The 16,766-nt window shown below is 40.5% G+C and overlaps 1 protein-coding gene and 1 pseudogene across 3 annotated transcripts in view; both read right to left on the bottom strand.

Moving 5' to 3' along the window:
- Window positions 1-16,406, bottom strand: part of cpne1 (copine I) — a 26,727-nt gene extending 10,321 nt beyond the window's left edge. Inside the window, exons 1-2 of one of the 3 annotated variants that reach the window (XM_034205623.1) lie at window positions 16,267-16,406; window positions 30-158 (exon numbers count right to left, since the gene is read on the bottom strand). In XM_034205623.1, the coding sequence (XP_034061514.1) occupies window positions 30-158 (129 nt within the window). In that variant the 5' untranslated portion in view covers window positions 16,267-16,406. Of the gene's footprint in view, window positions 1-29; window positions 159-2,082; window positions 2,236-16,266 lie in introns of those variants that run through there. The other 2 variants (XM_034205624.1, XM_034205625.1) reach the window with 2 other exon arrangements.
- On the bottom strand, window positions 6,641-10,977 carry LOC117539431 (annotated as a pseudogene).
- Window positions 16,407-16,766: the final 360 nt, after the last annotated feature.

The raw sequence follows: 16,766 nt of genomic DNA, 5'->3' as shown, positions 1-16,766 counted from the left end.
CCATAAAGCCTGTAAATCTCGATTGTTACCTCGGTCCATTTGTCTCCCCCTGTGCTCTGCAGCAGCACACACAAAGGATCAGACTTTGATCCGACATCTTTATCCAGCAGGTCAGTGCAGGAGATACACAGCTCCACTTTAGTGACACAGTCCGTCATCTGAGGGGGACAGACAGAGACCATCAGATCACACTCAATGCAACAGAAAACTAAATGAGATCTGACTGATCGTTTAATAACACTTGTCCCATGATTATCATTGTTAAATTGCAACATTTTCTTGTTGCAGATTGTCAGTTGGGAGTACTTGTTTTCTCTGTGTTAAGCATGTGACAGGAAGTTGAACATTTGTGACTTTTGCACTCGGACAAAAGCAGCAGCGGGAAGATGCCAACGTAATAAACCACTCAAGTGATTGCACTAAGCTCTACACTAACAATAAAAACATACAAACCAATATCTACAGCTGCAGACTTTCACTGTAGTCAGTTCACTGCTTCGCCACAGAGATAATAAAGTGACAAACAGTAAGAAAGTAGACAGTATCATTTTATTGGAGTGTTCTGCTAACCGGTTCCTTACTTATCTCATCTTTTACCGTACCAACTGTCACATCTCTTCTACACATGCAAAGGAGGCAGCCAGTCCTCCAACAGACACTGAATTCAAGTACACAGCTAAAGCCTCGGAGAATCTTCATCAACAACTGTTATATTCGAGGCGGGGCTCTCTGTGGAGGAGAAACCCTCTGAAGAGAATGTGTTCAACCACCGGAAAATATATTATGTGACCTGAATGGAAGTGATGAAATACTGAGATGTACGGTTACTTTTATACTTTAAGTGCATTTTGCTTATACTTAAGTATAAAAGTAACTTCATGAATGTTTGTCTTTGACTGTTAATTGTGTTATTTATACTTTTACTCATATTTCTCTGCCACAGTTGACAATATGCATTAACAACAGTGTAATTTCATTTGAATGTGTGAATGTTTTTTTTTTTTTAACTTGTGTGGTTTGACAAGCACAGCACCATGACTTTCATTTGGGGGGGGTTAGGGTATGTGTATGTGCGTTTCATTTCTGTCGGATCCAAGTTTCTTTCAGCCTGGTTTTGTTCCGTTTCTCAGTTATTTGAATTGAATTTCTTTGGGTTTTTTGTCCAGACTTTCCCTAGGTTTGTTGAACTACTTTAGGTAGTTTATACTTCGACTCCATTATATTTAAGAGGCACATTTTGCACTTTTACCTCCACTACAATTATTTAGCAGCAATAGTAACTTTTTAGATTAAGACTAGTTTATAAATATGATGCATTATGACAGACTAAACTATCTAACAATATATGATGCAGACCAATTTAGAGTCCATTCAACAAACTACAAAATAGATTCATAATCATTTACAATCCTTTAATAAAACACTGACAGAGGCACATTCTTCAAATGTAGTACCTTTAACTTTGGATACTTAAAATACATTAAGCTACTTGTCATTTTTGAATGCAGGACTTTTACTTCTAAAGGAGTATTTTAATGTGTAGTAAAGCTGCTTCTATTTAAGTACATGCATGGGATACCTTTACATCTATCTGATCATAAACACACCCATCGAAGGAGTTAACTGAACACAGACAGTTTAAATGACACACCTTAACCCAAACTACTGCTGGTGTCCTACAAGTTGACCTGACTGCTCACTAAACAAATAAGAAAAGCTCTCAGGAGACTGAAATGCAATTGTCTTATTCACATATTCAATGATCTGAGCGAGCAGGGCCCTAAAGGCAACATCAGCACTTGAAGGCAACACCCACATGAGACTGATAGGAAGTTAGCTGAGGCAGTACAAATAGTCCCCAGCCAAAGCAGAACGGTAAACACACCAGTCATCTTTCTCTGTCTTACAAACACAACACAGTGTCAATATAAACTTTGTAAACCACCTTATCAGCGTCGATATATTTTTATCTTCTTCAGACCACAAGAACAAACACCTGGGAGGAGGAAAAACTACTCAAGAGTCCGTAACAGGAAACGACAGGTTTTGAATAACAGTAAACAAACCTGGGAAAGCACTAACCTTTACCTGGACACTCCGCTAGACTCCTTTTTAAGATTAACTACAGCTAAAGTTAGTATTTTAACTGTATCTGAAACAAAAATCAGCAGCTCGTCGCCGTTCAGCAGTTTGCTAAAAGGGAGCGGCACACAGACATACACGCTCTGATTGGCCAAGCAACTACACGTCTACGTTCTGATTGGACAAACAGCTTCACATCCGTGTCCTGATTGGACAAGTCCAATGTCATTCACGCCCTCTAGGTTTACACGTTTTTCCAGTTTACCGCAGCAACAACAAAGACTTCCGAACCAACTCCTTCAAATAAAAGCGGCACCACCACAAGTCAATCAGTTCCTACAAACAGATTTTTCTGCAATAATCATCTTATAGTTTTTTTTCTGTTCATTTAAAGCAAACTCCAGCAACACAAGAAGTATAAACAATATATTTGTTTTATGTCACATGTCAAAAGACCATGGACGTATGAGAAGCGTAAAAAGAAACCAGAAAAGCAGCTTAGGTTGAAATTAGGCAGCTTGTAGCAAGTTATTTGTTCCTCTTGACAAATAGATTGACGAAATGCAGAAAGGATTGGTCATTTGCAGTCTACCAGCCATTTATAGCAATGTGGCTTTGCCCTATTTCATGAGCTTCTGAATCAAGTTGCCACAAAACCAAACAAAAAGAGGCCAAACACCAAGCAACACTTGCAGTATAAACATAAACTTTATTAATTGTATTTAAGTATTGAGTTTTTTGAAAAAAAGGAATTAATATATTATTCTTTGGCTAGGAGCAGTTCAATGTGTCCTTTTTTTTAAAAATTGTATATACCACTTTATGTGGAGATTTCAATTCCATTAAGAACTTTCAGCAAAATCTTCCTTTTGGAAGTCAAGAGTGAACTTCAAAACTCACTGGTAAAAATGTAATGTGTGTTTCCAAATCAAACACTACAATACTCAATATGCCATTAACAGATGTAATGTCCCAATACATACCATGTCAAATCAGTATGCAAAAATACCAGAATGTCAAAGTAGATGATCATCAAGAAACAGGGGTGTCAAACTCAAATGCACAGTGGCACAAAATTAAAAAATCGGGTACTATCGGAGGGCCGGACTGGTTCAATCTCTATTGCAAAACTTATTGAAATGAACTTATGCACATATTAAACCTTGAACTAACAAAGCTTAAATATTGCCTATAAACAACAACATTAAACATTACCATAATCAGTAATTTCTCCATGGCTCTATCTGCAGCTTTTTCCGGAGTCATTTCTTATGATTACATTTTTCCCACAGGCCAACACCAGCTTAAAAAAAACTATTTCCCTCAAAGAGAAAACCAAACATGCCCTGTTGTCTCAAGAAACAAAGTGAAGAAGGAAAAATCCATGTAAACTCAGTGCGCTGCTCTGTGATGCTAGTTCAAGCCAGATACTTGGCATCTCATTTTGGGTGCAAGTTCATCAATGTTTGGGGTCAGGCTCTGAGCTGAGGAAACCCTCAGGATTGAGTGAAGGTGCAATATACCGGCGGGCCAGATCTAATAGTAATTCGAAATTATCCTGCGGGCCGAAATTAAATCCACCAAGGGCCTGATTTGGCCCCCGGGCCTTGAGTTTGACACATGTGATCAAGAGGGTCAAAGTTAATATTGCAATGTTACATTATGAAGCAGTATGTCCCAATTGTATGAATACTGCATGCAACAGTGCATACTTTGTAAGTGCAGGTGCAGCATGTACAAAAAGGAAAAGGAAAAACGTGTGCAATGTGGAAAAGTAAATGTGCTTTTATGTTGAAGGGCAGACTCTCAAACCGGAAGTACTGTTGTTAAAGCTAAAAGCACTGTCTGAAAATCAGATTTACTGAGATAAGAGATAACACAGAAAAGTCTCAGAAGTATAATGGGGATCAGAATACACAGCAGAACAAACTCAACACAGCAGGATCCATCCTCCTCATAGAAACAACACAGTTTAATTGTGTTCATCCTTTGCAGTAGAGACACAGTGAAGTCAGAAAGGGCAGCAGCGCGTCACATCGCTAATGAGAGACAGGACAGAAAAGACCAAACATAGAAAAATACAGTTCTCAGAAAACAAAAAGGCATCATCTCAATAACCAGTGTCCTGTACATGGCAAACACACAAACACGCACACTCCTGCCACAGCCGTCTTTGACTTTATCATCTATTGACCCAATTCCCTGGAGAAAAAAATAGTCATAATCATACAGCTTTAATGAAGAGCACTGACACAATGTGATCCTGTCAGATGGACTTGGGAGGGAATAAAAGGGACAACTGGATTCTACTTAATTGTTGTAATTTACCTCGATAAATAAAAATAAATTACTCAAAACGATATCAGTAATTCTTTAATAATCCTTAAACAGGAAGTGTTTAGTGACAGTTTCAAAATTACGTTTATCATGCAACTGGACTGAGCTACTGTACATCACAGCACTAAAGCTATTTAAAACATGTTCATGGATAAATGGATTTTTAGGATTTGCTGGTAAATAAGCAGAAGAGAATGGCCCTATATGCAAACATCTACACAGATCACCTTACACTATCCTACACATGGCACCCTCTTCTTTGAAAGTCTATATAGATCTATTGTAGTGGTAGTCCCATTACTCTAATTTTATATATTGTAAAATGCCTGAACATTAGGCATATTATTTATTTTATTTATGTATAGTATCTAACTGAGCCAACACTGTGAAAGTCATTGGTAACTTAATGTGGCCCTAGTTTACAAATGTTATTGTCTCTCAAGGACAAAGAGATGCTGCTCTCTGCTAAATGCATTGAGTGCCTATTTATTGTTGATTCATAAATTAGTACCTTTCTTACATATTTTACTGTTTGGTTTAATGATGTATATGTATTCAGTTTATATATTTAAAAACTAAAAGGTCCATTGCAGAGTGGAGATCTACTGAAGCAAACAGAGACAATGCAGACAGCAGTCTTTAATAGATGACCATTTATGATTAACAATTTTGTATCTGTTATATTTATAAAAATGCAAAAAAAAAGGAAAAGATAAAGCAAATTATTTGGCAATATATATCGGCCATTGGCTGGCATGCTCCAATATAATCGGCATCAGCCGCTGAGAAATATTGATCGACCAATACTCTACAGGCCACTGGTTTGTTATTATAGTCTAGTGTTATTATTGGTAATTCTTCATCTTCTAAATGGAGCATCTTTGTATCCGTCACTCACCTGAATGTCTTTCTTCTGTCTTTCTATTGATCAATCAGAGGAAAGGGGGGGGGGGGGGGGGACACCTCAGCAGGTGAATGCTTGATATATCAGTGTCAGTACATCTGTCACCCACTCTCACACACACAGACTCACTGTTCAGACTTACATCCTTTTCAGAAACTAAATCTGTCATCAGGATTTTTTCTTTCATGCCAATGCATTTCTCCAATCACTAAGTGCTAAACACAGACACAATCATCTTTACCAACAACTACTTTGTCTAGACAGGGTTTCAGTTGACTTTATTAAAGCCTGTTTATCAATTTCTATCTCAAACACACACTTGCATGCACAGCCGGATGGAATGTCATCATTGTACCATGGTTAGGAGGTTAACCATTTCCTGAAGACTCTTCAGCCAAAACTACTTAAACGGATGCTTTTTAGGTTGAGTACTATGAACCTGTTAGAGAGGCTATATTGAATTATAAATCTGCAGCATAAATAACATAACAGAAGAAAGAAAACGGCTACAGTGATTAATTAGATTAGATCAAAATAGTTGAAATCTATCATAAAGCACCTATTCACGCAAAAAAACAATACAATTTGTGTATTATTTGGTCAAAGGCCGGGTTTAACAACAGCAGAGCTAGAGCTAAAAAGATGTACGTGAGAAAGTTTCACATCCATCTGTCATCTCTCAGCTGAGCTACTGGAGCACCCCATGGTTTGGAACTAATTGATTGTCTTGGGATAATTGTTGATGCTTCCCCTTATTTTCTTATTTTTCTCATGCCATTAAGAAACAGGAAGTATACACCGTTTCATATCATTGGTACCACTTATAATGGGTCATGTCCAGTTACAGATTATCTTGGAGCTACTTTCAGAATGACAACAGTGCATACCAGTTATGTGACAGAATTGATTAAATTCTGTTAGTGAAAGAAAAATCTGATTACCAATGTTATCCAACATTACATAGCTGACTTTAACATAAGACCAAGGTACATGTGCCAAATATGCTTACATATAGCTGGTAAAGAAACCATACGGCCTGTAAAACTTGATGGACTTTTGATGGCCACCAATGTAGCAGCACACAGGATTAGTCCTGAATGTCAAGATGGCAAGGAACACAACTGTGGAATTAAGTGTTGTGGACACCAATTGAGCTAGAGCCACTGACGCTCTGCTAAATCCACTCTAGGATTACGTTAGGGGGCGAGGTGATGATTAGGTCTAATGTAATAATGCACAATTAAGTACATAAAGTTTAGTCTTTTTTACATTCAATATTTTCTTACATGCATTATGTGTTCAGAAACAAAGCTTTGATTGAAATGTAACCTAACTTTAATATGACCCCATCTGATTGATGTGGGCACTTTCTTGAGAAAAGGTAATAATTTAATCTGCCATTTATCACTCCTGGAGTTGCCTAAATGTCAAATGACATTAGCTGTTATGTTACCAAAAGAAGATTCGCTGCAGGAAAATCTTGAGGTGGATTTGCGAGGAAATACACAAGTGGTTCACAAACAAACTTCTACAATTAACACAAGGAGTTAAACAGCGTATTAGCAACTCAGCAGCTTCAGCTATAGCATGCATGCTAAGAGTTATTTTAAGTACCTATATTTCATTGAAGATGTTGAAGAGAAGATCATCTGTATTCCAATTAAAACCCAACCAGACTTCCAAAGTTTTACAACATTAAGAAATAAGCAATTAACTGAAATGTAACCATTATTCAGAAAAGTTTCCATCATCAGACAGTGAAGAGCAGACAGTCAGAGAGAGCTGATCGCAGGAACGTCCTTTTATTAGCCAAAGCAAAAGGAGACCCACATCATCTATGGTTATACAAGTTTGTTCACACTGACAATAGACAAACAAAAAGAAGCTTGAAGGTGGAAACATCCAACACATTATCAAACATGTACAACAGAAAGCTACCAAACAAACAAAAATCGCTACAGACTTTATCCGAGTGCAGTCCAAACACCGATGAGCATGTGCTGCAGAAGAGGAGGAGGGGGCATTGTTCAAACACAGCAACATCAGAAAGATTCAGCGGCCAAGTCATGATTATTTACAAAATAAAAGTATGTCCATCACGCATCCTCCATATAGCAACAGAGCAGTGGTTGCCACCTTTTACCATAGCAACGACACTTAAGGTCTGTATAATTCTTACCATAGCAACAGAGCATAAACATTTCACGATGGCATCGTAGCTTTTAATCATAATTTTAACACAGCAATAGAAAATGGGAGAAATAGAGAACCAACACTTCACCTTCCTTGGTTGTAAACGCTGTATCATCTACAGCATATTTTATCATGGCCACCAGAGCACATGAAGATTTTAACATAGCAACAGAGCATGTTAAAGATATACCCATGGAAACATATTTCATCATAGCAACACACTGTGGTATTTCATCATCAATTTTTCAAAAGCAACAGAGCATGATTAGGCATTAGCATAGCAAGAGAGCATGTACATTTGAAACCTCAGCAGCGCTGCATGTTTAAGCGCATACAGCGACAATGTTTGTCAACCTCAATCATGATAAGTATAAGAACAAAACAGGACAACCTTGGACATGATGTGCAAAAGGCTGCACTGGAAACAGGGCAAAAAAGCAGACAAAGTATCTTCAAACATATACATAATAATTTTTCATCTGTCAGTTTGTGCTAGCAGAGTCAGTGAAGGAGCGGCAGAAAAGAACTAATTCTGGATCAAGTCAGGGGTGGGCTACCTACCATTATCTATACAAAGCTGGAGGGGCTTTAGTAATGACTGACAATCTGCGGCAAGGTCCAAAACTGGGCTATTGGTTTAATACCAGAATATGGTATGGTTTATGTTGCACTCATTACACATGGTGTTAGGGTTACGGTTCAGATGGGAGTCACATGTTTTTTATGAGTCTGCTTTGGGTGGGGCTTTAACCAAGGCTTATCTTGACTTTGCTGTGCTCCAATAGGTCGGTCATTGAGGTCCATGACAGCGGCAGAGGGCCTCCTCATGGTTTTGAAAGGCAACATGTGCCTCGCCAGTTGGCAGACCTTTCTCACTGAACTGCAGGCAGACTGAGCCTTTGTAGCACTGGTAGCCATAAAAGAAGTCCATGATCTCGTTCTACGGTAACAGTGAATGGCATATTCTGAGCTTTACAATGTCGGGCCAGGGACACCTCGTTGACCGTTTGGGATTGCTAGATCCTCCAGGAGCCGGCTGGTTACGGTGACCTTCAGCTCCTGGACTGAACGCCTGTGGCCCACCAGTAGACCCACACCTGGACGTCCTTGATTGTTGTTAGCCCCCTACCCCTCTATTCTGACCACCGCCACCTGCTTTTCTGTTGGACATTGTCAAAGGGCACTAACCCTCTTAGCCCATCTTGGTTGAAAGAAGCGCCTCCTGCAAGTCCGGGTCGCAAAGCCTGGTGGCTCCATGATCGGAGCTCCAGGAAGACCAGCCACTTAGTGGAGGAGCCATCCCCATATTTACATCTCCCAACCCCTGCTGGCAAGGGGTGGTAGAGGAGGAGGGCCTGCCAGCCCATTCCCTGGGGCTGAGAATGGACTCACAAAGGGGGCATGTTTAGGTTCCCCATGGTGTTTCTGAGAAAGTTAAACTCCTCCCCGCTAATTCCCGCAAATGGGTTTATCTGGGGTTGCTGGGAGAAGGCTGGGACTGCTGGTGCTGGTTCTGATTTAGATTTTGGTTCGGCTGGGTCTGGTTGCGTTTGTCCCCTCTTATTCTGGGGAGGGGGGGTTCCTCTCAATTTCCTTCATCTGCTCAAAGGTTACCAGGTGGACAAATGCATCGCGACCGTTGAGTTTTTGGCGGTTGCAGTCTTTCACTTTTTCGGGCGTCTTCCTCTGTGCGCAGCTGGAAGAATTGCTGTGACCTAAACCATACCATGGCTATCTGTCAATTACCTTTAGGGTGTCCTCGTACAGCCCTACACCCTCCAAGAAGGCACGGACATCCTTCTTGGAGACATTGTAAGGGATGTGGTGATGTGGGCACAGTTCCTGGGAACTTTTGAACCGTCCTGATTCTTGCCATCGCCCTGTGATGCTTCACGTTTGCGAATGCTGTCTATCTTTTCAAGCATTCCCTTACGGTTGATTGGGTGGACCTGGATAAAGCGAGTGCCCATGTACTGCATATGAGAGCCCAGAGCAATTTTGTAGTCTTGTTCGGTGTTTGAACTCAAGGAAGCCTTCTCCTGTGGCTCGTCCATTAGGCCCGTAGGCAATGTAGACACTGTCCTCCAGGACGGACAGATTATTGAAGAATTCCTTAATCTGTTTCTTGTCTGCCTCATAGGGAAGGCCTTTCAGGTAGACACAAAACTCCAGCCGATGTGGAGATCGTGACCTTGCTCGCTGATCTCTACCTCCAGCACCAGCATTACCACGCCGTTGATGCTGGTCCTGTGACTCGTTGCTGTTCATTGATTTGCTGCTATTGTGGGGAACATGGCCCATCATGCTGTCATTGAGACTGGCCCATTGCCGCTCAGAGCCTGGGGTTATCTCAATAAACCGTTGGCCCATCATGCCACCTCCTCGTTTGACAGCTTCAAAGCTGTCCTGGGGTGAGAAGAACTTGACCATAGCCCTGCCAGTTGGCCGACCCTGCCCATCCCTCAGCAGTCGAACCCCATCCACCCCCAGACCCCGGAAAAATTCCCTAACCTCCATCTCTGAGCAGGTGAATGGGAGATTGTGCAGTTGGATAAACAACTCATCTGGGTGGGCCACTCCGGTTCCAGCTGCTGCTGCAGCAGCTGCCTTCATGTGTGCCTGGAGGCCCAGAGAGGCTAGAGGGGAGAGAGGGTTGAACAGCATGGGGTTTGGGGCACCAAGAGGGAGGCCGGAGCCCATTCCTCCTGGGGGAGGGAGGGAGGGGTTGAAGGGAGGCATGGTGGACATGTGGGAGAGATGGGACATAGGAGGCACTGGAGGTCCTTGGGACAGGGGGGAGATAGTGGGCATAGGGGGAAGGGAAGACACTGGAGGAGGAACTGGCATTGTGGGCAGCGTTGGCATGGGGGGCATGGAAGGCATGCTGGGAAGTGGAGGGATGGGTGGTGGGCATGCATTGAGTGATGCCAGAGCTGAGGTGATGGTTTGGGCAGAGCTGTAGCTGTTAGGGAAGCTGGGAAGAACACTAACAGCCGACTTGTGGCTCGGCGGCTCATGAGATGAGCTTGCTGCTGTCACTGAAGCTGGGTTGTTACCGAAACCTTGGTTTCCATGGCTACTGCTTCTCCCCCCGGTCCCTTGTTGCACTGTAGGTATGGGGATTGTGCCTGCCTGTCGGTGAGCATGTCCTGCAGTTGGTGCAACTGTCTCCCCAGCACCTGCCCCAGCCTCAAATCTACGGCGGCTGAGTTCAATCATGTTCTGCATCTCTGTCTTGCTGCTAAGCAACAGGGACACTTTTGAGCCCTTAATAGCCCCACCTGTACGCATCATGCCCAGCCGAGCGTCCTCATCAGTTGCAAAGACAATGAAGGCTTCACCATGCTCACCCCAACAATGTGAACTCCCCCGTCAGGGATGGTTAGGCCAGAGAAGAAGTGTCTGATGTCCATGGTGCCAGCCACTATAGGCAGACCCTGTAGCCTGATGACTACCGCCATACTGACTGCTAAACAACAGCCCTACAACCTGGGGAGAAAGCAACACTACTGTCAGATGAAGAGCAGAAAAGGGGGGACCAGTGGTTTCCAGATGTTTCCTCAGGAAACTCATCTAAGACTTCATAGGCCAAAAAAGGCTAATCCAACACTTCTTACATTTCAGTTTCTTAAAATTACACTTTCAATAACTAAAAGGATCATTTTATAACTATATATGCACCCATGTATGGGTCCTGACATTTGGAAACCAGTGGTATTTGGAAAAGGTTTGGGGGGATGGGGTGAAACATATGCAGAAATTGACATTCTTCCTCCATCAGCAGCTTTGAAAATGTTTATAATAAACTTGTTTCTGAGCTTTGAAAATGAAGAGATCATGCTACAGTCCGTTTTCAGACATCAGCATGTGATACACACTTTGCAATCTTAAGAGTGAACATGGCATCAGTTCTTGTTTCTAACTTTTTGAAATGTAGCACTTTAAATGTATCCTTACTGTTGTCTAGCATGCAATACAAACATGTTTGGACTTTGAAATATTCTGTGTTGTCAACTGTCAACCTTCATGTATCTCATGCAACTTGCAGCTAACTAAACCAATGCAACAAGAGTGTGTATATTTTCACTGTTAAAACAGACGCTTAAAATAAATGAGAAGGTCAGATTAAATATTGTTGTTCAATGTTTTTGGTTGGCAGGTTGTCCTTTATACATTTACATCTGAATAAAGAAAGAATTGAAAAATTACTGTGTGGTGTATAGTATCAGCCTTGCTTGTAAAAGGTTGTAATTTACCGCAACAAAACACAATAACAAAACCTAGAAACTAAAGCATAACAACCAACCGATTTTTAAAACTAGCAGTAGGGAAACAAATCTTAGATCAATGAAGCCACTCAACCTGAGTCACACCTTTTCAAAACCAAACTCCAACATTACCTAAGCTGGCATGGTACACAAAATATCAAAACAGACTCAAACTGTCATCCAAAATGGTCAAGTAATAAACAGGAGATTAAACATGCCGAGCTGCAGTCAGCAAGCTATACCCTGCAAAAACCACCAGACAATACAAGACTGAGGGTCGGAATGATCCTTCTACTGCCTTCATTCTCAAGCAACACCAAATTAGCAAGCAGCACTTTAGCAACTTGTTGTCAAAAGAGCAAGATATCAACCAGCAAATCTGCAAAACTTTGTTAATGAAATATCATGTTAACACAGGCAGCAGCAGTACCTTTTTCAACCAGAGCAATAAGAACCACCAACATCTTCACAAAAGCGATGTCAGACAGTCAGGAACAAAGCGTTAACGAGAGCAACAGTAGCATCGCGTCAACCAAAGCAACATTAGCATTATATCAACCACAGCAACATTAGCATTATGTTCGAAAGAGCAACATCAGCACCTGATTGACAGCACAGCACTAAAGACAGCAGCTGGTCAGAATAGAAAGCAAACAGAAGTTAGGTTAAAAGCAAGACTGACAAAAACATGTTTGCTGCTTTCACAATCCTCAGACACATTTTCAGCTCTCCGAAACAATCCTGATCCAGGACCATTCTGGATGGACAACCGATATTTCAGGCACGATGAATATCATTAAAGTTGCTGGTAAAAATTGTTGCTATTAAATATACAAATCCTGAACGGGTGTGTGGCAGCCACCTACAGCCTACCACAGCTTTAGACAAGATGCCAGACATTGACACCATCAATGATTTTAGAAGTCAGCCTCAAACAGACACTTCACACCAACACCATCACATGATTATCAGTTTTCCTGACACCTTTTTTGAAATTTCAACCTGGACTTTCAGTACTCAGGAAGTTCTCCCTCTGGGTAATAACCTGCAAACAGTCTGTTTGAAACATCAATGGCAGCAAGAGAGAAAACACAGTAGGAGAGGAAACAGCAACAGCTAATAGTGTCAGAAACAACCAGAGAAAAGTAAAACGTTGAACTAAGGCTGCAGTTCGCACTCACATAAATAAAGAAAAACAATAGAGTGGATAGAAGACATAAATGAACTTCCTTCAAACAGCCAGAAAACCAGAGAGACATTTCAATAAAGCAAATCCAATTCAGGATTACATTGAGACGCACTGCCTTGATTTCTCAGTTTAAAGCTAGAATATAACACTGTCCACATGTTGCGCCAAACTTAAAACCCAGCAATCCATACATCAGCCAATTCCAAGCCCAAATCTCAAACAGACAGGACATAGATAGAGGGTCCATTGTGTTGCAGCTGGAGCACACAGGCACACCATATCCATTCATTTATTTCCGAAGTGACAATTAAAATCCCTGGTTTACTTATAGAACTCAACTGACTTGTACGTGACAGAAACAAATGAAGTACAGCACATATCCCTCTTATCATTCCCTGACTTAACTACAGCCCCTTTCAGGTATTCCTCTCTTTACATAAATGTTACGGAGATATTGGACCTGTAACATTTCTCTAATAATTTATCAAATCAAGTCATTTAAAAAGAAACTTGATTGAAAAACTAGGAAATACTGTTATTTAGCTAATTATTAAGGGACATTCTCAATGTAGGTTAAAAAAAGAATTTAAAAAAAAGCATAGATATAATTAAACCACCAGTCTCAAAACATAATTCTTGTAGAATTCCACGAGTGCATTAACCATTTTTGGAGCCTTTGACGACCAGAAAGAGTTGAGGGCCATCCACACCAAGAACGATAAATATAAATATATTGTTTTAAAAATGTTTAAATAATACAACAAATGTTGCATGAGTGAAAGAGGTAATGACGATTTATATTTGTCAGAAAATGTTTAGTCGATGCATTTTAATAATAAAATAATAATCCTTATATTTATTATTATTGGACAAGTAATGTTGCAATCGATTCAGTTGCGACGTAAAGACAATCTGTCACTCAGCATACTTAATCGTCATTCAGTAAGCAGTATACCATACATACTGATTGAGTATGTAGTATGCAGGTAGTAATTGATATGCCAAAGGCTCTCTTAGTATTGTAGCAAACTGCAACAGATCCTGACTGTCTCGATAACAACCATCACTCATCTTGAACCAACTCATATCAAAAGTTTTAGCAGAAAGTCCCGCCACCTCCAGTAGACAGACCATCATGGGATCCTATTTTGGAAAAAATATGCATCTGACCAAAGGCATTAATACTAGGGCTGCACGATATTGAAAAAAACTGACATTGCGGTTTTTTGTTCCCCTGCGATATATATATAATATATATTATATATTATATATATATTGCGTTTAAGCCCCAAGGTCCCGGTAGGTACTTTACTTTTTTTTTCACGACACTGTCTCAGGGGATCTTAATATTTAAGAACCTATTAATGTGTTATACCAGATTAACGGAAATAATATCAGCTAACTGACGATACAAACCATTTTTACCAAAACACAAGTCTCATAAGAAGCATCTAAATGACCCCTGAGCGAAAAATGCTAACGGACTTTGGCACAGAACTCAAGATAAAAGTACCCTTATTACTTATCATACATACATACAAGATATCCGATTAAAGCTGAGGTTCCACAGATTATTTTGGTGTATATAGTATCATCACTGAGTCATCCGAACTCGCGACAGACATCACAACACAGACATCACAACATGTACCTTTATGGAGCTTCTAGGGGAGATCGTCTCACCGTAGCTGTCAATCTGATCAAAAGACGTGTTCAATGGCATTAAAACGAGAAAAAACGCGGCTGAATCGGTTAATCCATAGGTTTTTAACATCTCTGTATAAAAAAATGATTTCATTTATAATCCATAATTCCATTTTTATGTAAAAATCGCAGAGCAAAAGTTAGCTGCTAATGGTAGCCACCAGAGTGGCTGCTGCTTCCGGTCTTGGCTATGCGGCAGGCTAACACACACATGACCAAATAAGGAGTGAGAGTGACGTGTAGCCAAAACCGGAAGCTGCATACTCTGGTGGCTACCGTTAGCAGCTAACTTTTGTGCTCCGATTTTTACATAAAAATGGAATTATGGATTATAAACAATTGCTTCAAAGCCAGATACATTATTAACCTATGGATCAACCGATTCAGCCGCGTTTTAATGCCATTGAACACGTCTTTTGATCAGATTGACAGCTACGGTGAGACGATCTCCCGTAAAATCTCCGTAAAGGTACGTGTTGTGATGTCTGTGTTTAATTCCCCTGTCGCGAGATCGGATCGCTTAGATACTATACTTAAATAATCTGTGGAGTCTCAGCTTTAATCGGATATATTGTATGTGCAGTTTCGATAAGTAATAAGGGTATCTTTATTTTGAATTCTGTGTTAAAGTGCGTTAGCATTTAAAAACAAATGAATAAAACCGCACGTCCCTGCGGTGTGAATATCGCGCATGCGCATATCGTGGTTATCGCCATGACACGGTATATCGTTCAGCCCTAATTAATACATTACTTATTTTTACTAAATTAATGACATGTAACATATTTTACAAGTTTAAGGACCTAATCATTTAAATAAGGGCTTTTCAAGTGTTCGTACTGGTAAATTGAATAGCTCAAGAAAGAATGCTGATTTGATAACGTCTCGTTCCTAATGTTAGTCAACAAAAGGATTATTATGACCTAAAACGTCAAGGAATAACAAAGACGTTGCAGTACTACCGTGTGGCCACACTACGAAGATGTTCTTTAACGTCCGGCTAACTTCCCGGGGGCCTGCCTAGCTAGCGTGTTAGCTACATATATTAGGTTGAATAATAATCTATTAAATGGACCAATATCATGTATGAAATTCATGGCACAATTCAAACAGGATAAAAAATACTTCGTCTCTCAAAGTTGACCACAGTGCATATTCTTTACGAAATAAGGTCCCATGAGGGACACCGGAGGGCGGGACTTCACTACTATGATGAGGTGACGTCGTGACCATGTGGGTGTGGCTTTTAATCTGCAGTGAAACACGACAAAAAACTGACCTCAGACACTAAAGTTGAGAGCTCAAATTCACACCAGCTTTTTAAACCAACCTGCCAAAACATTAACAAGCAGTCATTAAATACCCGACAATAAAATTAGACAGCGAGATTCGAACATTGATACCTAACTAGCTAATTCCCAGCAGAAATACTGAATGAAGCTAATTTAGCTTAGCTAAGCTAACGCATCGTTAGCTACCTAGCTTGTTGTGAATTCTGCTTTGTGTATATATGTGTTGGACCGGAGCAGCTTTGAGCGGCTCGGCTCCTGGTGTGAGTGCAGAGCGGACTGACGCTGCTTGATTCTTACCGAGAAATTTGTCAACAAACACACTGAGGTTTAACTCATGAACGGAGCTCTTTTCTTCTCTCCTCTCCTCTCTGCTCCGTAGGCTGCTGCATGAAATGGTCGGCTCAAACACCGCGATACTACGACGTGATGTTGACGCGCGAGACTATGGCATTCTACGTCTCAGCAAAATCGCCCCCTGTAGGCTGAAGAGGGAGTCAAATATATAATAAACAACATTCCCCTGATTTGTAGTTTACATTACATTACATTACATTGCATTTAGCTGACGCTTTTGTCCAAAGCGACTTACAATAAGTACATTCGACCAGGAAGACACAACCTAAACCTAAAGTTTATTATCCTAATATACAATACTTTTCTCTAAATATGTGATGGGAAACTATGTTTTATTCAGTATGATATAACAACTAATTAGTTGTATATTATGAAGTGAAATAAATTAGAGTTAAAACAGGTAATTGCTTCTGCTTATGATTATGGGTCTGTAGTTTATACAT

Source organism: Gymnodraco acuticeps, unplaced genomic scaffold (genome assembly GCF_902827175.1).
Source record: "Gymnodraco acuticeps unplaced genomic scaffold, fGymAcu1.1, whole genome shotgun sequence".
Classification (NCBI taxonomy): domain Eukaryota; kingdom Metazoa; phylum Chordata; class Actinopteri; order Perciformes; family Bathydraconidae; genus Gymnodraco; species Gymnodraco acuticeps.
Note: the sequence above shows the minus strand (reverse complement) of the source record. Positions and strands in the feature narration are given on the sequence as shown.